The sequence below is a fragment of the Scardinius erythrophthalmus genome, assembly GCF_964197995.2.
Source record: "Scardinius erythrophthalmus genome assembly, chromosome: 18".
NCBI lineage: Eukaryota > Metazoa > Chordata > Actinopteri > Cypriniformes > Leuciscidae > Scardinius > Scardinius erythrophthalmus.
This window is the reverse complement of record NC_138238.1, coordinates 23,586,828-23,611,274: the sequence shown is the minus strand read 5'-3', so window position 1 is coordinate 23,611,274 and position 24,447 is coordinate 23,586,828. Positions and strand designations below refer to the sequence as shown.

The following is a 24,447-nucleotide window of genomic DNA, read 5'->3' as shown; positions in this document are numbered from 1 at the left end:
AGAACACTCCCGTCCAGTTGCTGGGGCGTCAGTTCTATTTCTAGCATGCACGCGTTTTCCGCGAGACTCGTGTCTCACACAGGCAGTGTGCAAACTCCAACCTGTTAACATGGGAGCCGAAATAAAAACGGACAAGCCATGCACGCAGCTTAGACACTCACGAATGAGAACCGTTTCGCGGGGGATCCAGGTGTGCAAAAAAAAAAAAAAAAAAAAAAAAAAAAAACGAATATTCGAATGCCAAATTTTCAAATCGAATACCAACCCACCGAACGAATATTCGAATATTGGAATATTCGGGTACAGCCCTAGTTTTGTGTGACCTCCACCTGTGAATGCAGACATGATGGCTGCATTGCGTTTACATTACACTGAGATCCGATCACAATGTGTCCTCGACTACCTCCGAACCTGGACACGCTGATCAGATAACATTCCGATCAGAAGTGCGTTTACACAACATCCGGACACAGTTCGTATGCTAATGCCAAGTGTAAATGCAGCCTCAGTTGCTGAATGTCGCGCATGGAAATGGAAAGCCATGAGGGTCGAAAACATGTGAATTTTAACACATATTTCACATGTATTTCACGTGTATTTAACGTATTAAATACGTGTTGTTTGCACGTGACAAATCAGCACGTTAGATACCATATTCAATACGTATAAATACGTGGAAAATATGCGTGAAATACACGTTAAAAATCAGTTTGAACGGGTCAGTGTCATTGGCTGCTGAAGACTTGGGTCTAACCATTTCTGTGAGCTTAGGGGGGTATACCGTTCATAGACTAGGCTACCAACACAAATCAACGCGTTAAATATGCATATTCAACACGTATTTTACAAGTGAAATATGCGTTAAATATGCCTTAATTACGTGTGAAATACAGGTTAAAAATCAGTTTGAACGGGTCAGTGTCATTGGCTGCTGAAGACTTGGGTCTAACCACTGTGAGCTTAGGGGGGTGTACCGTTCATAGACTAAGCTACCACCATTTAACATGCTATAGATCAGCTTATTCAGCCTATTTATTTTGTACTTTTTTTGTATAACCTATAGAAATAATATATTTAAACTGCAGTTTTATGAAAATTTAGATACAAATAAAATTGCATTGTTTTTCTCCACTCATGCCTTTTTGTAAATAAACACATAAGTGGACATTCTAGCTTTAACATCAAAGCATTAACATTTGTGTGGGGAAATCAGTTACAGTGGAGGTAAGCAATCAATGCAGGTTTAAAATACAGACCATTGTAATCAATATCTGTCTTAGGAAAACAAAGTGAGCTTTTGTGGTGCTTACATCTATCGCAAGCAGGTGGCGCTTATTGAAACCTTTTTGTTCAGAGATTGGGCACTCATCAAACAAACAGTAATTAGGTACACAGGTGATATTATCAATTTAAATGAATTTAAAGATTTAAAGTATTTAAATATGGTATTTAAGACTTTATATATAAGTATTTAAGACTTTCAGGATTAGAATGAGAGCTTGTGCTCAGGTCAGGACAGGTTTAAGAACTTGATTTGGCTTTCCTGACAGCAGAAGAATTCTACTGTACTAAAGTCCTAGGCCACCCTGATAATTGGTATTAAAGCTATTTATCTGTAAAAATGATGATCTGTAAAAAAAGGCAATTTGTTAAAGCACTTTATAACATTTAAATATACATATAAATATAAAAATACTAAGTAGCTTATTATGTTTGTTTTTTTAGAACTACACACAGTTTACATCTGCAAGTAATCTGGATTGTTACTGAGAAGCCTATTGTACACTTCATAACAGCTAGAATACATTTTACGCCTGCTTTTGTGACAGTTTATGTGCTTGTTTAGCAATGTCACAGACTTGATTGGCTTACTAAAAGTATTAAAAGGCTAGGAGAAGACTAATTGTACTGCACACTGCTCAAGGACCTGTACCATGAAGGTAGCTGAACAAACTCAGGGTTAAAGGATTAGTTTTGAGTTGACAAAACCAAAACAAAGCAATCAGGCTTTGTTGATGCCATGAAGCAGCTCATGAACTTTCTCTGTCAACTTTGATCTTGAAGCTATTAACCAAACCCCAGCAACAACTCAGTGTTATTGGCATCAGATCAAGAGAAAATATAATTCAAAGTTGTAAGTATATGTCACAGCCTTTTTTTTATTCATTTTGGGGGGAAAGTCACCTGCGTGTTCACTACTGTATACAGTGACCCTAATAAGGCATTGTCTAAGTGCTCGTTTTAGGGGTGACCCCGAATAGTCGAAGAATCGATGCCTCGATTGGAGGAGCCTGATTCGACTACTGATCTCACGGTCGAATCTTCGCAGAGGTGTTATGAAACGAGGATCATGCCACTTTGGCTATATGAGGGCGCTCAATGTCTGATTTCACATAGAACTACCAGTTTTCTGTCAATACGTTAATATTCAACCTATTATGATAATGCTGTATATAAAAATGTGCAAAGAAAGAAGCTTTTAATAAATATTTTTTAACGTGCGTGAATAAATCCAAACACCCCGTGACTGATTTAAGTTTCACTTTCAATCCGTGACCGACAGAGGAGCGTCTTGGCGGCAAGGATTTAAATCTTTAACAATGTCTGGGATAAGAAAATCTAAAGTGTGGATGTAGGCTACACCATCAGAAAGGATATTCTCCACGGCTGGATTTAGCATCACGAAAACCATGATCGCACTTCTGCCGGCCAACGTTAACAAGTTGGTTTTCCACGGGACATTCTAAAATGCTTAACGTGAAAAAAGCTTTTAAAACGCTTAAAAGGCACTTTAACGTGGCTTAATGTATGTACACAGTACACACTTTATTAAGAAACCATACTATGTGCAGATAAGCAGATGAACCCAGAATATGAATGCAATGCGTTCCTCCTATAGTAAAGCGTTTTCTTTACATAATTTGATATTTTAATTTAACTATTTTAGGAGATTAAGCAGTAAACGCTTTTCACGTTTTAGAATGTATTTTATCCGCGTGCACAATTTGAAAAGACTCCAACGGACACAGACAGAGTGAAAGACTGGATTTGTTCTCTCGATCAGGTAGGGTACAAGTGATTTCAAAACCTTTCAGCCGGTTCTAATTTGATTTTTGGATGCTGTGAACATTTTTAGCTAAAAAGACTGCCACTCCAGTTTAGCATTTATTGAGTTTAGCATTTATAAAGTTGAAAATTCTGGCTACTATCATTATTTTAATAATTTCTTTATTATTATTTTATTTATTGATCTGTCAGGGTTATCTAATCTAACTATTTGTGACTTGTGTTTTGAATATACGTTCCCCTGCACTTTAGACATTTTGCACACATTTTCTCCTCATCTTGTGACTTGATTCTGATTTATTTCGTTTTGTATTTTTATTCATTAGAAAGGTATATTCTGTTCTAATTTAATTTTGTAAATTAATTGTTTATTTTTTCGGTGCATCGATGTTGTGCTGTACTTAGAGCCTGCTCGCACAGGTAATTTAGCCGATTTAATTTGATTTGCATGTGAAATGCAAATCCTGTCTGCAGTGTGGCCTTTCTGGAGTTATTTATGTTATTTCTTAGTTTTATTGATCCAAAATGTTTTTATACATTTTCTTCTATATCTTTGTGTGATTTTCTGTACTATCGCCACTTTGAAATGTTAAAGCCCCGCCCCCAGCCCCCAGCCCCACCCCCATACACATGATTCGACTATTAGTTCACTATAGGCGAGACTTGACGATTCTGCTTCAACTATGAAAATCCATAGTCGGGGACACCCCTAGCTCGTTTTTGAGATATTCTTAAGAACATGTCCAGACAGAGCAATTGAAATATATTACTTATATAGACTATACAAAATAAGACAAAAAAGGACAAACAAATAGGCTGCATAAGCTGATCTATAGTATGTTAAATGGTGGTAGCCTAGTCTATGAACAGTACACCCCCCTAAGCTCACAGAAATGGTTAGACCCAAGTCTTCAGCAGCCAATGACACTGACCCGTTCAAACTGATTTTTAACGTATATTTCACACGTATTTTACGTGTATTTCACGCATATTTTACGTGTATTTAACGCATATTTGTCACGTATTTAACAACACGTATTTGACGTTAAATACGCATTGTTGACGTGTTAAAATTCATGTGTTTTTGGCCCTCTTGGCTTTCCATATTTATAAGACATTTCGGTTGTGTATTTTAAAGAGTGAGTGGTTCAATGGACTTACATACAAATTACATACAAAAATTAACTTATCACAACCCACATAACCTGCTGAAAGAGTGCATATAGAGACAGGGTGACACACGTCATAATCTGAAAGCCACGCCCACCTGGGGGAAAACAATCCAACCGTCTCCACTGACTTTGCATCACGAGAAGCTGCCTCCTTGTCATTTCTGACTTATAATGAGAAACAAAACAATGTCTAAAAGCTGCTATGTGACAAGGTGTACAGCAAACAAGCTAAAAAAAAAACAGAAATATGTTTTTATAAGCTGTCGACCCCAAAAAAGTGGATACAGGCTAGAACAAATGGGTAAATTGTGGGATCCTGACACTTAGTATGCACTAAAAATACACTAACTGTTACGTGTGCAGTAAACATTTTGTCCCTGTAAGTCAAATATCAACATATCAGTTTTATATATTATATTTCTGTAAGCTAAGCTTTCCTGTCGCCGATTACGTTCCCCTCCAGTGGGCGTAAATTAGTTCTCAGAGTAATATGACACGTTGCGCTCTGTCTCAAGTGCCTGTATCCACTTTTGTGTCCTTAAACTCTTGTTTTTGGTGGTCGACAGCTTATAAAAACTTATTTCTGTTTTTTTTAGCTTATTTGCTGTACACCTTGTCACATATCAGCTTTTAGACATTGTTTTGTTTTTTGTTATAAGTCAGAAATGTCAAGGAGGCAGCTTCTCGCAATGCAAAGTCAATGGAGACAGTTGGATTGGATTCCCCCGGTGTGGGCGTGGCCTAAATGTGATCTGTCTCTATAATGGTAAGTGAACAAATCCTTTGATGAATGGATTCCAAAGATTCGAGTCACTGGAATGAATCAAAATTGCCACCTGTATTTTTTTAAACACCTCTGTCACTCTCAAGTGAGATTTAGATTCCAGCCCCCAAATTTAACACAGTATTTGTATGCTGTTACCTGCTTGCATACTCAGTCCTACAGCCAGAGTAAGCACGGAAGCTGTATGTTCACTCTGGTGCTAGACTGCAGCAGTTAAACATTTCAGCAATGGGGAGTACAAAAGAACCAGCGGCTGTCACAGCGCAGCGTTCAACGGTTCCACCTAGAAGCGACCACATCTCCGTCCTGGAGGGACACAAGCTATTCGTCTGGGGGGGTTGCCAGGTAAGGTCTATAGGCAAATATTACATTTCGAATATTAGATAGCGTTTCCATCCACTTAAACACATAAAATGAGTAGGCTAGAACTAGTGTAAATTAAACTTGAGTTTGTCTGTTTGGGATTAGATAACTTTGTTTTTCCCTTGTCTGGATTACAGAGGGGGGGGGGGGACATCAAATGTAAAATGATGGTGTATGTATGTATGTATTTTTTTTAGTGTGTGGACGGACAAGAAACCTTTCTTCCCAGTAATGAGATCTGGCTATATGATATGGAGAATGGAGTTTGGTGAGATGCTTTTTTTTTTTTGGTGTTGTTGTTGTTGTTTAGAATGGACTGGTCTTATTTTTTAGCCAAGAAATTGCTTTTCCTGAATAGCTGACATCGCTAGCAATAAGTAGTCTATCTCTTCTTTATTGCATTCAAACTGCAGTTGTTCAGTATAATGAGGAAGCATATAGTTCCAGAGTTTCTCACTTGTGACTACCGTTGCCAACCCCATACAACAACATTTTCTCCAGAGTTTTAATTCCGTGTATGTGTGCGGCAGGTCTCGGAGGCATGTGGGCGGAGAGGTTCCTCCTGTTCTTTTGCAGACGTGTGGCGCATATCTTCAGGGCATTCTTTACATTTTTGGGGGATGTGATAACAATGACTACACCAACCTGGTGAGATGCTTTAGGATTGATAATATTATAATACAACTAAATCTCCAAGTACACACTCAAAGGCAGATTAAAGGGTTTGTCCAGGATGTGTTCCTGGATGTGTTCCCTTTTAACGATATTTTCCTCAGTGTTATGGGAACAAACTCTGCACATTTGACCGAGACTCTGTTTTGCAAATGTAGATATCCATAGTTTTTGTTCAGTGCATGCTGTAGGAAATCAGATATAAAATTATTCATAGTTTATTACTCTTAAATGAACATGACTGAAGCCTCGGTTGAAGAGAAACTCCACCTCCCCCAAAAAATTTGGAGAATGTTTTTCTTCCTTGTCTGCCACTGACATACAGAAAGAACAAAGTCATTATTATCATTACTCTTCCCTCAATACAAAACCTTTATTCTGCCTTTTCCACCTCTAACATGTCATCTTTTGAAACACATTCACCTAAAATGCAACTACCATGCAGAAGATTTAGGAAAACGTGAAAAACAGGTTTATGGGCTTCTGTTTTTAAGCTTCTGGTCATGCTTCTGCAGATAATTAAATTCTCAATGCTTCTATTTAAGACTTTATTGCTGGTTATATGTTATGACAGATGTATTTTGTTGATCTGTCGGATGAGGAATACAGCTGGGGAAAAGTGACAAACACAGTGGGAACTATACCCTCTCCTAGGGTTAGACATTCCTGCTGGGTCTACAGAAACAGGTAAGGAAAAGCAAGCACACTGCACTGGCTATACAGATACAACGATCAGCCACAACATTACCTGCCTAATATCGTGTTGATCTCCCATTGTGCTGCCAAAACAGCTTTGATGCATCAAGGCATGGAATCCACAAGACCTCTGAATGTGTCCTGTGGTATCTGGCAAGACATTAGCAGCCGATACTTTAAATCCTACAAGTTGCAAGGTGGGGCTTCCATGGATCTGATTTGTTGATCCAGCACATCCCATAGATGCTCAAGATCTAGGGAATTTGAACTCTTTGTCATGTTCCTCAAACTATTCCTGAACCATTTTTGCATTGTGGCAGGATGCATTATCCTGCTGAAAGAGGCCACTGCCATCACAGAACACCGTTGCCATGAAGGGTATGTGGGTATGTGGAACAATATTTAAAGGAGACATATCATGCTTTTAAATCGTTCCTTTTTACATATAAATCATACATTTGTGGTCTATATAAAGCGGAACTGCAATTCTTGGGTCTGAATTCCTCATTATTATAGCTCCACAGGCCCCTTTTCTACCCCTTTTCTGATGTGCGTCTGAGAGCAACTCGTTTTGGTGCGGTCTTTTTAAAAGCAAATGAGACACTTCATACCCCGCCCCCTCTCCAGGTTGCAGAGGTGACACTCGGTTCAACTCCACCCCGTTCGGCCATTTAAGTCTTATTTGATCGGTGAGTAATGTAGATGAACTGCCGCGCTTGTGACAGGGCGCATGTTTAACTGAAAGAACGAGCAGAGAGAGAGACCCGGTCGCAGCCAGGCGAAAATGTAAACAAGACTTCACCTTCTCCAAACTAAGCGCTGTCTTGCTCTCGCTCCCTCGCACATAGTAATCAAAATAAATCGACACGGTGGTAAAAGGTCGGAAGACCAAACTTTCATGTGGAGCATTCAGAGATCTTTTTTTCCTGAATTACCGTGTGAATTGTGCTAAATAAGTTGCCTTATCTTTTCTGAAAAGTGTTCCGGGTATTAAGCTGACATAGAACAACATTTTAATAAAACGAAAGAACTATCCAATGATGAAATGTTTTCTGTGTTGACACAAATCTTGGATGTCCAAAAGTTTCTGTGCCGCTAGATAAACCCTGTTGTTGCTGAAGTAGTTATCCTTGAAGTGCTTCGCGTTCGCGGCACACAAAAATGATTTTATGGGTACATTTCCGTTAAAAATAAAACTCAACCAGGCACTTCGAAGAGGTTCTGATGCTGGGAGACGGTGTAATAAAGTGTGTGGGTTACTACATCCAACAACCGAACATTTTGACTTACTCTCTCGTAACTTCTGCATCCTCGAGCTTAGACTACAAAATCACAGCGAGAAATAAAAATGGCGGATTGCTCGAAGTGTTGGGCCGGGAGTCGATGTCCTTATTTGGCAGTTCCGCTGCAAATACTGTGATGTAATTGTTCAAAAAACATAACAGAGAATAGAAAAATCGGAACAGGTTGCAAAATATGACCAAAACAGAATATAAAGATATCAACGAAGCACCTGAAGAGACTAATTTCAACTTTTCTGTACTTCTAAACACTCCAAATATACAACAAAATGCATTTAAGGGGTAAAAAAGTGGATTTAGCATGATATGTAGGTGGTACGTGTCAAAGTAACATCCACATGAATGCTCGGACCTCTGTCGGTGTGTTGGACTAGCCGTCGCTCACCACGAGCATCAGTGAACTTTGTGTGCTCATGCTAATGTTGGTTAATCGGTTCTCTTGCACCACTTTTGAACACTGCATAACAGGATAACCCCACAAGACTTGCATTTTTTAAGATGCTCTGACCCAGTCATTTGGCCATCACTATTTGGCCCTTGTAAAATTCACTCAGATCTTTTTGTTTTCTCATTTTTCTTACCGCCAACACATGGAATTTAAGAGCTGACTGTTCGCTTGCTGCTTAATTTAATATACCCCACCCCTTGGCAGGTGCTATTGATATAATATATTCAATATATTGCAAAATGTTGTATGATATAATCAATGTTATTCACTTCACCTGTCAGTGTCTTTAATGTTGTGGCTGTTCAGTGTATAAAACACATAAGTTGCATAATTTCCTCCTCAGATTTTTTGCAACAATTGCAACACCAAACTGGGTTGCCAGTCCAATGGGGCCATATACAGTAAGGGGAAAACAATGCTATATAATTGTAATATAATAGGAAGTTGGTAGGGCTGCTCAATTATGGCAAAAATCATAATCACGATTATTTTGCTCAGTATTGAAATCACGATTATAGGTGGGTGATATGATCAAAGTGTTTTATTTTATATTTGTTTATTTTATGATATGAGTCATTTTAAATGTCAGTGAAATTTCAAAGTGATCAATAATTCAGCAAAAACTAATCACAGACTAGATTAATTAATGTAAGTAAAAGTCCTCAAAATAGTTACAGAAGAAAAGTAAACAGTCAGCAATACAATAAGATCAAACAAAATAAATTACAAACAAAAAAACGTCAAAAAATACAACAGAACAAAAATACTAATTAAATAAATAGTGCTTTAGGTTTTTCAGGAAGATGTACTAACAGTGGTATTCAGATAAATGATAGCCTAAAAAAGATTTTTAAATTATCAAATGTAAAATAACACTGCTGTATACATTAAATATAGACTAATCCTTATTAAAACTACAGTTTATTCATTCAAGAGGCAGTGAATGATTTTATCTTAGTCTTTTGTTGTTTGATTAAGAATAATGACTGCAGCAGATTTATTAGACTGCTGACATTTTAAGAGCTGCACAGACCCAATATACTGTTACACACACTCCTTCTCAGTGTTTACATTCACTTAAGACATAACTAAAAGTGTTTACGAGGATCATTACCTAAACAGCATTTCAAAATATTTGTGTGTAGACTATTTGACCGTTCAGGCGCATATCTGATGCCCCGTCTCGGACAGGAGCGCACAGGAGGCCGCCTAGATAACAGTATCTTTTTCACGGCTTGATACGCTTTTAATAACACTGTGTTTATGGATGTCAAGTTTGGGCTTTTAGGGAGGAACGAAAGTGCACTGCTGTGAAGGAAAGGAAGGTGCGCGGGACAGAATGCGGCAGCGGCACAATAATCGCTTCACGCCGATTATCTTGTTTTCATAATCGTTTTTCCAAAATCAAAATCGAAAATCAATTACGATTAATCGCACAGCCCTAGAAGCAGGTGTTATGATGTGTCAGTTTTAAAACATCTGGTGTCATTCATAGGCTCATCTACTTCGGTGGATACGGGTGCAAAACAGTCCGAGAGGTCAACAACTCCAAGAGCTTTATGGTTGATGAAGCATCCTGGGTAAGCAGAAAGATCTTATAAATTTACAGCTACAGTTATTTTACAGAAGAACTGGACTTTATCTATACGTCTCTTTAAAGGCAACAATCGGATCAGAATTTTTCCTGTTTTGGGGTTGGAATAATGAAGTTCATATGTTTGAACCTGAGTCAGCCACATGGACTGAACCACAAACCCAGGTAAAAGAGCAAGGATAGACTAAGAAAAATTGGATATTGCAAATTAATTTTTCCCCCTTTTGTCTCAGCCACAAAAATTGATAGATGACAGTATACATTTTCTTGTTTTCCTGCTGTCTGGATCCACTTCTTGCAGGGCCAGACTCCAGAACCCCGGGCCTCACATGCCAGTGCTACTTTAGGTCATAAGGGCTATATCTGTGGAGGTCTGGTAAGACCTTTAAACCTTGATCTATCCAAACTGATATTTTCAGTTTTATTAAGCAGACCCTAGAGCAGAGGTGCTTTAGTAAAATAACAAAAGAAATCCCGCTGATAAATGGAGCAGTGGTGTGGAAAGTATGACAAGTGGCACTAGCTTTTGACACAATTAGCCCGAGTTCACTTACGCCCAAAACTCATTCTTCTCCCTTTTTTCATAGCATATCAGCAAAACATCCAAATTTCATTGTAATATTTACCACATACCTTATTTTCACACTGGCAGTTTAGTTCGGAACGGGGCACGATTCGCATGAAAAATCACTAATGTGAACACTATCATGCGGACCTCAAACTGTGCCGCGGTTCGCGTGAATGTGAGAGCAACACGGACTCGGGTGCACACTGGCATCATGCGTTTTAGCTGATTATGATGTATTTAGTTAAATAAAACACATGTAAGGGATGATAGTGTTGATGAATTATCTTGGATAGTGAGTCTGCAGTGTATTCGCTCATAATCAGGGCAAGAAATTAATGGAAATCCACTGTCTCCTCAAAAGAGTCCGTTTGCAAGCAGCAGAAAGCCACCTTATGCAACACACACACAGTAAACCTATGTTGTTCACTCAGCTGCGCATAATAGCATAAAATTAATTTAAAAAATCACAGTATATTGACCCGCGTTCTGTTTTCTATCATGCGCCGCGCACGTTTGTGATGATGACGTAGGATGCACGCAAACGCACCAGGGTTCGATAGAATCAAACTGAGTGTGAAACCAGACCAAAGCTGCTGGGAAACTTTCCATTAAAGGAAATCTTATTTTATATTGGAATATTCTTGATCACTCAAGGGTCACTTCAAAGCATCATCAGCTAAGCTCAAGGGATCAGCCCTTATGTTGTTTTAGGTTAAGATAGTCATAATAAATAATAATGAAGCAAGATGCCATGTTGAAAAATGGGAGATGTACAGTATGGTTTATTTAAACTGCAAAGGTAAAACATAAATAAGAATTATTGTGTCAGATGTGATGGGGGAGGAGAATTTATATGTGCATCAGGTTTTTCTTCAAGAAAGACTTCTGTAAAGGACAGGGGTTCCCAACCACATTCCTGGAGCCCCCCCAACACTGCACATTCTGCGTGCCTCCTTAATCAAACACAGCTGATTCAGGTCATCAGCTCATTTGTGGAGACTCCTAAACAAAGCCACTTGAAGTCAAGCTTGCAACCTTAGCCGAAAAAAAGTGCAACATTAGCTAACGCTGTGGTAAGCAGGGAAGGAGACAAGAGGCCGTTTTTTTTAATGGATGTCATTGGCTTCACTATGCTGAATAAATCGCTTTTGTGAGGAAGTAGCTCATCCTTCCTACTACATTTAATGAAGAGACAGCTTGTCCACTAATCTTCATCATGTTTTACGCTATAGAATACTTTTGTTGGCAACTATATGTATATTTTACTATGATACAATTTTTATTTTATAAGAGAAGGCAGAGCAGGGAAGGTCGAGACAGGACTCATTTATGGCATTGCCACCAGCAAATGTGTAGCAGTAGTAGTATTTAATAATAGGCATTGTGTAATATTGAGTGATATTGTATATTTGTCACGGTCACTGGTTTCAGCACAAAGGAAAATTGTCAGGATCTTGATGTAGCAGCTTCTTTTTATTAAACTTATTAAACAAACTCAAAACTTTACAAAACACTGGAGAATATCTGGAACAGGAATGAACAACCAACATATGTAATGGTGAGGACAGACAGAGAACTGAAAGAAACCCAGGGCTTAAATACACACCAAACAAGAGTAACTAATGAGACTAATTAATGAAAAAGAACTGACTTAATAAGTAGCCATAGAACCAAACAGGGAGAGAACTGAGGTGAACTGAACTAATATACAGACTAGAAGATTAACAGAGAAACTCAAACATGAACAGAACAGATCAAAAACAAACTCTAAACGTGAACAAGCAAACTCAAAACGTGACAATATTGTCTAAAGAAAATAATGTTTTAATGTTATAATGTCAATGTTTTCTTTCTTTGGCTTTCAGGTTTTACCAATTATAATACAACTTGAACTGGAATGACAATGACTGCCATGCCTTTGATGTAGATATAATGCAATTTAATGAATAAAGAGAAAATTAATAATTTAATTATAAATATTGTTTATAGGAGTCATCAATTTGAAGTATTGAGAAGCACCCTATGCACTTACACTCACCTAAAGGATTATTAGGAACACCTGTTCAATTTCTCATTAATGCAATTATTTAATCAACCAATCACAAGGCAGTTGCTTCAATGCATTTAGGGGTGTGGTCCTGGTCAAGACAATCTCCTGAACTCCAAACTGAATGTCAGAATGGGAAAGAAAGGTGATTTAAGCAATTTTGAGCGTGGCATGGTTGTTGGTGCCAGACGGGCCGGTCTGAGTATTTCACAATCTGCTCAGTTACTGGGATTTTCACGCACAACCATTTATAGGGTTTACAAAGAATGGTGTGAAAAGGGAAAAACATCCAGTATGCGGCAGTCCTGTGGGCGAAAATGCCTTGTTGATGCTAGAGGTCAGAGGAGAATGGTGTAACGAATATGACTTATAGCTCAAATGATTATAGGGAATCAAAATTATGAATCGGGTTGATTCATCTATGTTCTTACAATATTAATAAATTATTGAAGCTGAAATTTAGACTTATTCGTATACATCAATGTTCAATTACAATGAATTATAATTCAATCATTAATATACCAAAATGTCCCTCTTTCAGATCAATTAATCAGAGTAATTTTAGGGGAAATTAATATATTAATTAAACAGTTGTTTGTCCCGCAAACTGGTCGTAAAATTAATTCCATCAACTTCTCAACAAAATTATCTCTTTCTTATAATTCGAAGAAAGCTATATTTTCTGGCCATGGAAAATTACTTTCTTGTTCTTATAAAATGTAGGTTACTTAACAGTAGTGCATTTGTAAAGCGTAGCTTGATCTTTGTTTCATTGACTTGTAAAATGAACACTTATACAGAGACAATCTAGGATATAATGGGTTTTTAATAATTGGACTAATACTACATCGAACTAAGGAATACAAGTTCTACAATTTACATGAGTATGCATATAACAATACAAACAGTAAAAGACAAATACAAGACTAAACGGATAACAGATGAGAGAGGGAGAGGATGAAAGGGAGAAAGTGAAACTAAAGTTCAGGATGAGAGCGATCACCGAGATGATCTCAGCATGGCAAAATCACAGACAGTAACCCTTAAGAGACAACAAAGAAATCACATTGTAAGTTCAATTCAATAATCGATACTTGCATGGCACATGGTTCTCTTTGTATGAGGGAGGAAGGCAGGGTTCTGCGTGTCTTTAAAGCAGCGTGAGTCGTCTGAGGGGAGGTGTGCGCGTGCTGTGTCTTCCGGCGCGCGTGCGAGCGCGGGAGCTTCAAAGAGTCTCTTTCTTTGAGGTGAAGTTGCCGGGAATGATTCAGGCTAAGTTCATTCAGCTCGTGAATGAGCAGAGGCGAATAGGAAAACGAAAGAAATAAAAGAGAAGAAAAGAGAAGCAGGCCGAAGCCGGTCCATACTTGGGTTTTGGAGGAGGAAAAAGAGAGCGAGGATTGAGGGTTTAGACTTTTTATCAGTGTCCTGTGTACGCCTCCTTTTTCGTGGATGACGAATCAGTTTAGAGCAGGAAGATTGTCCTGGTGTGTTAATGCTGCCCGACCCTCGTGTGGAATCACGAGGGGGTAAAATGTGATATTATGCTCGGGGAATTAAAACGCATGGAACCATAACGTTTATCACAGTCTCTTATCAAAAATCTTCTTCGTCATGCAACGGGGATCAAAACATAGCAAAGATAGCAACATAGAGATACATTATTTTGTTGACATAAAGGCACTTTAAGATTACATTACTGTAATTCAAAAACACAACTACTCTAATATCATTCTGGGGAACATGCAAATCACCCAGAACACTCTTTATACCGTTGTAATAGTTGGTAAAATGAAATTTTTACTAGTGGAAGTCCATATATAGTAATGTGCGTGTCTGTGTGTATCTGTGAGTTTTGGAATGTGTGTGCGTTGGAATGTTGCGCCCCCGTTATCAATGAGATCGGGTTACAGGATGCGATTCTACTGGGAGAACATTCTTCAGAGAAAAATACATTTCAGAGCCAACACTCGAAGATCATAACTATATGATCACAACAACATTAATCACACATACATACAGGAAGTTCAGATACAAGTCTGAGTTACATACATTAAAAGGATATTAAGGTAAACACAACGGATGTTTGTGTGTGTGTGTGTGTGTGTATGTGTGTGTGTGTGTGTCACACCGAAAGTTTTGTTATCTCTCTGTGGTCCAGAGAGGGGAAGGGGGTTTGGAATGCAGAACTTTGCAAAGTAAAGAGAATGTATTGACTTTTTATCCTCCAAGGTGCAATTTATGTCGTAAAAGTCCATTTGTTGCCGACTAGCTGGAGCCAACACAACTGATTTACCTTCGGGGGTTCAGAGTGGGACAGCAAGAAGGAATGTGCGTTTATGTTCTGATTCAATGAGCCATGATTCATAGCCAATGTGGCTACAATGGGCCAACTGATTCAAGCTGATAGAAGAGCAACTTTGACTGAAATAACCACTCGTTACAACCGAGGTATGCAGCAAAGCATTTGTGAAGCCAACCTTGAGGCGGATGGGCTACAACAGCAGAAGACCCCACAAGGGTACCACTCATCTCCACTACAAATAGGAAAAAGAGGCTACAATTTGCACGAGCTCACCAAAATTGGACATTTGAAGACTGGAAAAATGTTGCCTGGTCTGATGAGTCTCGATTTCTGTTGAGACATTCAGATGGTAAGAGTCAGAATTTGCCGTAAACAGAATGAGAACATGGATCCATCATGCCTTCTTACCACTGTGCAGGCTGGTGGTGGTGGTGTAATGGTGTGGGGGATGTTTTCTTGGCACACTTTAGGCCCCTTAGTGCCAATTGGGCATCGTTTAAATGCAACGGCCTACCTGAGCATTGTTTCTGACCATGTCCATCCCTTTATGACCACCATGTACCCATCCTCTGATGGCTACTTCCAGCAGGATAATGCACCATGTCACAAAGCTCGAATCATTTCAAATTGGTTTCTTGAACATGACAATGAGTTCACTGTACTAAAATGGCCCCCACAGTCACCAGATCTCAACCCAATAGAGCAGTGGTTCCCAAACCTGTCCTGACGGCACCCAAACACTGCACATTTTCATTGTCTCCCGAATCAAACACATCTGATTCAACTCATCAGCTCATTAACCCATGTGATAATGAGCTGATGAGTTGAATCAGGTGTGTTTGATTAGGCAGACAAAGAAAACATGCAGTGTTGGGGTCAGGACAGGTTTGGGAACCACTGCAATAGAGCATCTTTGGGATGTGGTGGAACGGGAGCTTCGTGCCCTGGATGTGCATCCCACAAATCTCCATCAACTGCAAGATGCTATCCTATCAATATGGGCCAACATTTCTAAAGAATAATTTCAGCACCTTGTTGAATCAATGCCACGTAGAATTAAGGCAGTTCTGAAGGCGAAAGGGGGTCAAACACAGTATTAGTATGGTGTTCCTAATAATCCTTTAGGTGAGTGTATATTATGCACTATGTAGCCTACTAAACTGTCTAGTTGTCACATTTTGTGGTTAGCAAGCATGGTAAAGAGGACGGTAAACCCAATAATCAGTATTTATTGACTAAACAGACCATAAACGATAACACAAAATATATTACAATGGTAATATAAAGCTAAACCACATACATATAGATCAGAACCGACTAGAGACTGAAATAAACGGGGGGTATATATACACAGACTAAATGATTGAAATAACAAGGGATAGATGGACAAAAAAGGTTGCTATGATAACAAATAAGCACACAGAACCATGTCCCAATTCAGAGTCTGTGTCATTCCTACAGTTTGGTGGATTTTGGACTGAGCATGTTTGTTTTGCAACATTTAACCAACTTTAACCCTCTGGGGTCTGAGGTGTTTTCTGGGCCCTGGATGTGTTCTGACATGCTCTGACATTTGAGCTTATTTCAGTTACTTGTAATATACCCATGGCTATAGTCTGATTACACTGTATTTAGCACAAACTCTGCTACAATAATATGTCAGCAACATGTATGTAAAAGTTTGTAGTTTTAAGAAAATGACGTTTATGCATAGTTTGTGAAAAAACAAAATAAACAAAAACTTCACTGAAATAAGGTCATGAAACCCATACTGATTATTTGTTCACAAGACTTTTGAAAATTGTATCACGTAGCCTAGAATATTTGCTTTCAAATTTAGAATATTTGAAAATCATCCTCCCCATTCATTTAGATAAAACAATATATTGATTTAAAATTTGTAAGACATGTTTTGTGTAAGAAAGCTCTATCCGAGGAGGCATGAATCATGATGAATATTGATGTATTTCACACCTGGAAAGACAAAGACATAATGGCCATATCAGGTGGGACTGTGAGGGAACCAGAACAAAAAATGAGGAGATATTTAAAGGAGCCGTATGTAAGATTGTGGCCAAAACTGGTACTGCAATCACTTTCAAATTACTGTAGAGTGGGGTATCCCCTCCCCCTCCCCCCTGACTCAAGGTTGCCAGATAGGCTGGAATTTTTTATCCGACACGTTTGTAGCTGCAGCTGTGGTAACTAGAGCAGAGCTGGCAACCCGGATGCCGAAACACTACTGACTTCATGATTGGTAGATAGGTGGAGGGTGGAGCATCAGGCCAAAACACAACATGACAACATCAACATCAGTTGAGGGCTGCAACTTCACTTTTAAATGACAATATCCTGGCCGGACTACTGTTGTCAGTGATATAAGTATTTGAAATGAACATGATTTCTTAATGTCTAGTGACATATCAGGGCCATTTTATGATTAATTGAAATACATTTCTTACATACGGTTCCTTTAAAAAAGAATGGCTTTTTGATTGTTTTGATTTATGTTTTATGGGAAATATTCCCAAGTCAAGATGTGACAAGCTGATAGACTCCTATCCAAATAGACAGAGAGTACAAAACTTCTAATATGATTTATCTTTGTTTCCTTTTTACATCACAAAAAAACAGCTGTTTTAACAGGGATGTGTAGACTTTTTATATCCCCTGTAGGTTGCCTTTGAGCTCTGGTAAATATAAAATATAGGTTATATCAATTTATTTTTTTCCCTCATGGAATATTGAAAATTCTTTCTGTCATTACAGGAAACACAGACGATAGACATTCATTGTTTAGATTTGGTGACATGGACATGGACACAAGTGTAAGTAATGTTTTTTTCCCTGAGTGACCTGATAATGTTATTCATTGAAGAAAGAGCATAAAAAAGTGCAGCTCTTTTCCTGCACAGATAAAGGAGAATGCCTGCTGTGGAAAAGTAAATACCTATATGTTACCCTTACCAGTCAGCCCCAATTTTGGCAAATGATGCATACATGATATACCCAAAATAAAAAGGTCGCTGCTCATAAGTCATTCTGAATAGACACATATCCAACATATATTTATAAAGCCAACCCTTGAGAGTTTACAGTTCATCTTCTTGGATAGGGGCCCCTGAAAGGATGGCTCTTGAGGATGCCATGCCTCTGGTTGAATGAGCCCACACAGCCAAAGGTGAAGGCAAACTGCGCACCTGATAGGCCATAGACATATCCTGAACAATCCAATTGCTGATGGTTTGGACGTGGGAAGCCCCTTCTTGGGTGACCCAAAACACACTAGCAACTGGTCTGACTTCCACCATGAAGAAGACCTCTGAACATAAATTCTTAGAGCTCTGACAGGGCAGAGCAAATGAAGCCTTTCTTCATCCGCCGTCACGTGAGGTGGAGGATGAAAAGCCTGCAGAACCATAGGCTGTGCCACATTAGATGGCACTTTAGGCACATAGCCCGGCAGAGGTTCGAAGGGGGCTTCGACCAGCCCTTCGAGAACCACTGCCAGGTCCCATGTGGGAACTCTGGTACGAGTCGCAGGTCTTATCGTCCGAGCCCCACGGAGGAAACGTACGACCAGCTGATGTCTCCCCAGAGGCCCATCACCCAAAGGAGTGTGGAAAGCTGCAATGGCAGCCACGTACACCTTGAGTGTGGACGGGGTAAGTCCAGCTGAGAAGCGATCTTGGACAAACTCCAGCACTGAAACCATCGGGCCGTTAACTGGGTCCACCTCACGCTCTCTATACCAAATGGTGAAAACATTCCATTTTAGGCTGACAATTTCCTCATGGAGGGAGCTCTAGAGCTAAGTATGCTCTCGACTACTCCTGCTGACAGGCCGGCCTCTCGGTACTGTGCCCCCTCAGGGGCCAGACCCACAGTTTCCATAGCTCTGCCCGAGGGTGAAATATTGAGCCCTATGCCTGCGTCAGCATGTCCCACCTGATGGGAATCTCCCATGGAGGGCCCTAGGAGCGATATTATGTTGGAGAACCATACTCAGGCCGGCCACAACGGGGCTACTAGTAGTAGACAGACTCCATCACGACGGACCCTCATTAGAACTCCTGGGAGCAGAGTGATCGGGGGAAATGCGCAGCCTCGGCCACGTCTGCAAATAAACCTCAGGGTGGAGCCTCCATTACCCGGACCTCCCCTACCTCGACAGGATGTCTGCTCCCTGATTCTGATCCCCTGGGATGCATGTTGCTCTGAGAGACAACAGTCTCCTCTGGGACCACAGGAGAATCTGATGCGCCAGTCTGCATAGAAGGCAGGATCTCAGACCCCCCTGATGATTTATATAGGCTACCACTGACATATTGTCTAACCTCACAAGGATGTGGTGACCTTTGAGGTCTGGCAGGAAACTCCTCAGAGCTTGGAACACCACTAGCATTTCTAGGCAATTTATGTGCCAGGAGGAATGATGGTCCTGCCATAGACCTCTGGTAAAGCAGCCGTCCGTGACCACTCCCCAGCCCGTGAGGGAGGTGTCTGTTGAAACGGCTTTCCGGCGACATGACACTCCCAACACAGGACCTTGGGACAGAAACCAAGTTTTCTTCCACATAGATGGGGAACGAAGGCATCTGCGCGTAACCCTGATCATGTGGAATGTGGTTTTCAATCACCACTGCAGCAGGCCAAATGGAATGACGTTGGACGCTGCTGACATGAGCCCTAACACTCTCTGAAAATGTTTAACAGTGATGGCTTGGCCTAGCTTTATCCTGGTCACTTGTCCAGGATGGACCCGATCCATGCAGGAGACAATTGTGCTTGCATGGTGACTGAGTCCCACACCACTCCCAGGAACGTGGTTCTCTGGGCTGGTGCCAACACACTCTTTTTCGTGTTGAATCTCAACCCCAGGCTCTGGATGTGGGCAAGGACCACATCTCGAAGCCGAACTGCCAGGACTTGTGACTGGGCTATAATAATAAGCCAGTTGTCTATATAGTTAAGCACCCTGATACCCTGAAGCCTCAAGAGTCGTCTATATAGTTAAGCACCCTGATACCCTGAAGCCTCAACGGCACTAGAGCTACATCCATACATTTGGTCAATGTGCGAGGGGAGAGAGCTAAGCCGAACGGAAGAACCTGATATTGGAACGCTTTGCCCCCGAAAGCGAACCTCAGGAACTTCCTGTGAGATGGAAGGATGGATATGTGGAAGTGTGCATCCTTCAGATCTATTGTGACAAACCAATCCTCTGATTGAATTTGGTTCATGATGATGAGAATAGTGAGCATCTTGAACCTGAACCTCCTCAGATTATTCAAGTGCCTCAGATCTAATGTTGGACGCAACCCCCCATCCTTCTTGGGAACTATGAAGTAGCGGCTGTAAAACCTGGACTCTCTGTCCAGTGGAGGAACACATTCTATGGCCTCCTTTACCAGCAGGTAGTTTACTTCCTGTTCCAATACCAACCCTGCTCTGGGTCGACTGCAGTCCATACCACCCCGTTGAATTTTGGTGGGCGGAAACCGAACTGCAATCTGTACCCCTTTTGAATGGTGTGCAGGCCCCAAGGAGAAATATGCGTTCGATTTTTCCATGCATCGTAATATTTTACTAAGGGAACCAGCCTCTCTGAGACTTCTTAGACTTTGAGTGGCGAGGGAAATACTGCTTAACCCTCTGGGGTTGGCAAATACGCCGGCGCGTTTTGCTAGATTTTTTTCACATAGCAGCAAAATAGACTTAAAATACTCCGTCATTTATGGTCATGCAGACTTAAGAAATATGAAAAAATAAACTGTTAAATGTCTACTTTATTATGTCCACTTACAATCGAAACAAAACATTGTGCTTTTGTAAAATAAAGAAAATCAACAGGGTGTGATTTCTGCCTCTGCGTTTCCGTGAACTTTTTTTCTGGAGCTTGTCTCTAAACTTACACAAAACTCAGCAAATACTATTCACCCAGGCATGAGCTATATATCTTTATAATCATTTAAGTGTGTACTTTTAAATGATCTATCTGAAAATGAAATCAAAAATTCTCTGTTTATGTAATCTGTATGAAAAGAGAGAGATGTCAGTCGTTCTCATTTCAGCTCATTATCTGCTAATGTGAACAAGCCTACTGAGAGCGCGCACTATTCAAACGCAGATGATCTGAGGCAATCCATACAAACCTGTGAACGCCCACATCAGCTGGATAAAACACATCAAGTTTAATAAGAATCATGTACTTTACGTCGTCTTGCTATGCTGTGAGGAATAATACTATCGTAATAATAATCCTGGGAAATTTACCTCAGAAGTGCTGGTTTAGTTTCACTTTGAGGAGCAACGGATCCAGCTGAGGATTGTGAATAGTAAGTTCTTTATTCTTAAGTGCTTTGTTCTAATCGCAATATGGAATAGTGTATGTAAATCGCAAAAAGACTGTTTAAATATGAATCGCGTGTCTGTGTGTGAATGAATGAACGGCACAGTTGCGAGCTGTTGTTTACTACAGAGTAAACAACAGCGCACATCTGTGCTGTTCATTTAGACTCGCACTTAAATTAGTAAACATGTTATTTTAAAATGAACACATCTACTAGTTTAGCTTTTACTATACTATATTACTGAGATGAGTAAAAATAGGCTGAAATATGTTGAAATAAATTGTCTTTGTATAAGCAGCGTATTAAACTGCAAAATAAACAAAACAAAAAAATCATAAAAATGATATATAACACATGAAATATGAATGTTTAGACAAGATTTCGTTGATTAGTTTTGGATAGATTATAAAGTTTTTACTGTAAAAAAGACTTCTGCCACATCAAATAAGCTTTTGTTCGCCAATTTCTGCTCATATGTTAAATATATAGTATTGAATTATCAACTAAGATGTTATTATAGTGTTTGTTCCAATATTCAAACTAATGAATCCTTAATTTTGAAATACATATGATAAAATGTATATTTTTTACAAAGAAAGATTACACTTGAAATATTGTCCATCCATCCATCTTCTTCCGCTTATCCAGGGCCGGGTCGCGGGGGCAACAGTCTTAGCAGAGATGCCCAGACTTCCCTCTCCCTAGACATTTCCTCTAGCTCTTCCAGGGGGACACCGAGGCATTCCCAGGTCAGCCGGGAGACATAGTCTCTCCAGCGTGTCGTAGGTGTTCCCCGGGGTCTCCTCCCAGTGGGACACATCCGGAACACCTTCCCCGGAAGGCGTCCAGGAGGCATCCGGAACAGATGCCCAAGCCACCTCAGCTGGCCACGACCGAGCTTCTCACCCTAAGGGATTGCCCAGCCACCCTGCGGAGAAAGTTCATTCCGGGATCTTGTCCTTTCAGTCATGACCCACAGCTCATGACCATAGGTGAGAGTAGGAACGTAGACTGACCGGTAAATCGAGAGCTTCGTCTTGCGGCTCAGCTCTTTCTTTACCACGACAGACCGGTACATCGACCGCATTACAGCAGAAGCTGCACCGATCCATCTGTCAATCTCCCGTTCCATCCTTCCCTCACTCGTGAACAAGACCCCAAGATACTTGAACTCCACTTGAGGCAGGAACTCTCCACCAACCTGAAGTGGGCAAGCCACCCTTTTCCGACCGAGAACCATGGCCTCGGATTTGGAGGCGCTGATTCTCATCCCAGCCGCTTCACATTCGGCTGCAAACCGTCCCAGTGCATGCTGAAGGTCCTGGTCTGATGGGGCCAGCACGACAACATCATCCACAAAAAGCAGAGACAAAATCGTGTCGTCCTTGTCGTACATTTTTCCCTAAACCCAACTAAGTCCTATCTCATCTGACCTAAGTCTACCAGGGATGTCTCCAATCGGCGTTCTCCCTGGGCCATCTCCAATCAACGATCCCTAACGTCTTCAATCGACGTTTAATAAATAGTCTACCGGGGACGTCTCCAATCGATGTTCTCCCTGGGCCGTCTCCAATCGACGATCCCTAACGTCTCCAATTGACATTTAGTATAAAGTGTACCTAACTATCTTGCTTCCCTAACTAGCTTTCTTCCTGCGCAGGAATAATCGACAAACAGACTTTAGCAAATGTCCTTTAAATGCTTTAATCACGGCCAGGAGATCTTCCCGAGCAGTTCTCAGGGAATCTCTCCCAAGAAGCAAGGCCGGAGGATCTCAGACAAATTCCATTGAGAATCCCACCAGCTAAATCGAATACAACAGTTTTTATAGAATGGGAGCGATCATAATTTTGAGCAAAATAATTGTGATTATTAGTTTAACAATTATCGTGCAGCCCTAATGTTAGGCATGAAAAAGGAAGTAAGGTTAGATGTTAGAGACATGGTTAGTTTGATATAAAGTTTACTATTTTATCTATTAAAAATCCACCAAATCCCCAAACCTGACACCCTCCGGCCCCTGGCTGCACCTAGAAATTCTGTCCATAAAAATTATGAACAGAACCGGCGACAAAGGGCAGCCCTGCCGGAGTCCAACATGCACCGGGAAGAAGTCTGACTGATTGGTTGGGCAAACTCCCATGAACCCTCCAGCACCCTGGAGAGGGTATAGAGCTGGTCCAGTGTTCCACGACCGGGACGAAAACCGCACTGTTCCTCCTGGATCCGAGGTTCTGCTATCGGCTGTATTCTCCTATCCAGTACCCTGGCATCGACTTTCCCAGGGAGGCTGAGAAGTGTGATCCCCCTGTAGTTGGAACCACCACCCCTGCCAGCCCAAAGGTACTGTCCCCGACCACCACGCGATGTTGCAGAGGTGTGTCAGCCAAGGCAGCCCCACAACATCCAGAGACTTGAGGTACTCAGGCGGATCTCATCCACCTCCGGTGCCTTGCCACCGAGGAGCTTCTTGACTACCTCGGTGACTTCAGCTTGGGTGATGGACGAGTCAACCTCCGAGCCCTCAGCCTCTGCTTCCTCAATGGTAGACGTGTCGGTGGAATTGAGGAGATCCTCGAAGTATTCCTTCCACCGTCCGACGACATCCCCAGTTTAGGTCAACAGCTGCCCACCTCCACTGTAAACAGTGTTGGTAGGGCACTGCTTCCCTCTCCTGAGGCGCCGGACGGTTTGCCAGAATCTCTTCGAGGCCAACCGCTGGTCCTTCTCCATGGCCTCACCCAACTCCTCCCAAGCCCGATTTTTTGCCTCCACAACCACCCGGGCTGCAGTCCACTTGGCCTGCTGGTACCCGTCAGCTGCCTCAGGAGTCCCACAAGCCAGCCTGGCACGATAGGACTCCTTCTTCAGTTTGACAGCATCCCTTACTTCCGGTGTCCACCACCGGGTTCGGGGATTGCTGCCTAGACAGGCATCGGAAACCTTACGGCCACAGCTCCGAGTGGCCGCGTCGACAATGGAGGTGGAGAACATGGTCCACTCAGATTTAATATCTCCAGACTCCCTCGGGATCCGGTCAAAGCCCCGCCGGAGGTGGAAGTTGAAGATCTCTCTGAC

The 24,447-nt window shown here is 41.0% G+C and overlaps 1 protein-coding gene across 1 annotated transcript in view; it reads left to right on the top strand.

Moving 5' to 3' along the window:
- Window positions 1-5,250: 5,250 nt before the first annotated feature.
- The window catches only part of LOC308706355 (kelch domain-containing protein 1-like), a gene marked incomplete at both ends in the record, with an annotated part of 51,857 nt that continues 32,660 nt past the window's right edge, over window positions 5,251-24,447 (top strand). Inside the window, 8 exons of the mRNA XM_081391949.1 lie at window positions 5,251-5,367; window positions 5,583-5,653; window positions 5,916-6,033; window positions 6,632-6,744; window positions 9,998-10,082; window positions 10,163-10,261; window positions 10,398-10,472; window positions 17,786-17,844. Of these exons, the coding sequence (XP_081248075.1) occupies window positions 5,251-5,367; window positions 5,583-5,653; window positions 5,916-6,033; window positions 6,632-6,744; window positions 9,998-10,082; window positions 10,163-10,261; window positions 10,398-10,472; window positions 17,786-17,844 (737 nt within the window). The remainder of the gene's footprint in view (window positions 5,368-5,582; window positions 5,654-5,915; window positions 6,034-6,631; window positions 6,745-9,997; window positions 10,083-10,162; window positions 10,262-10,397; window positions 10,473-17,785; window positions 17,845-24,447) is intronic.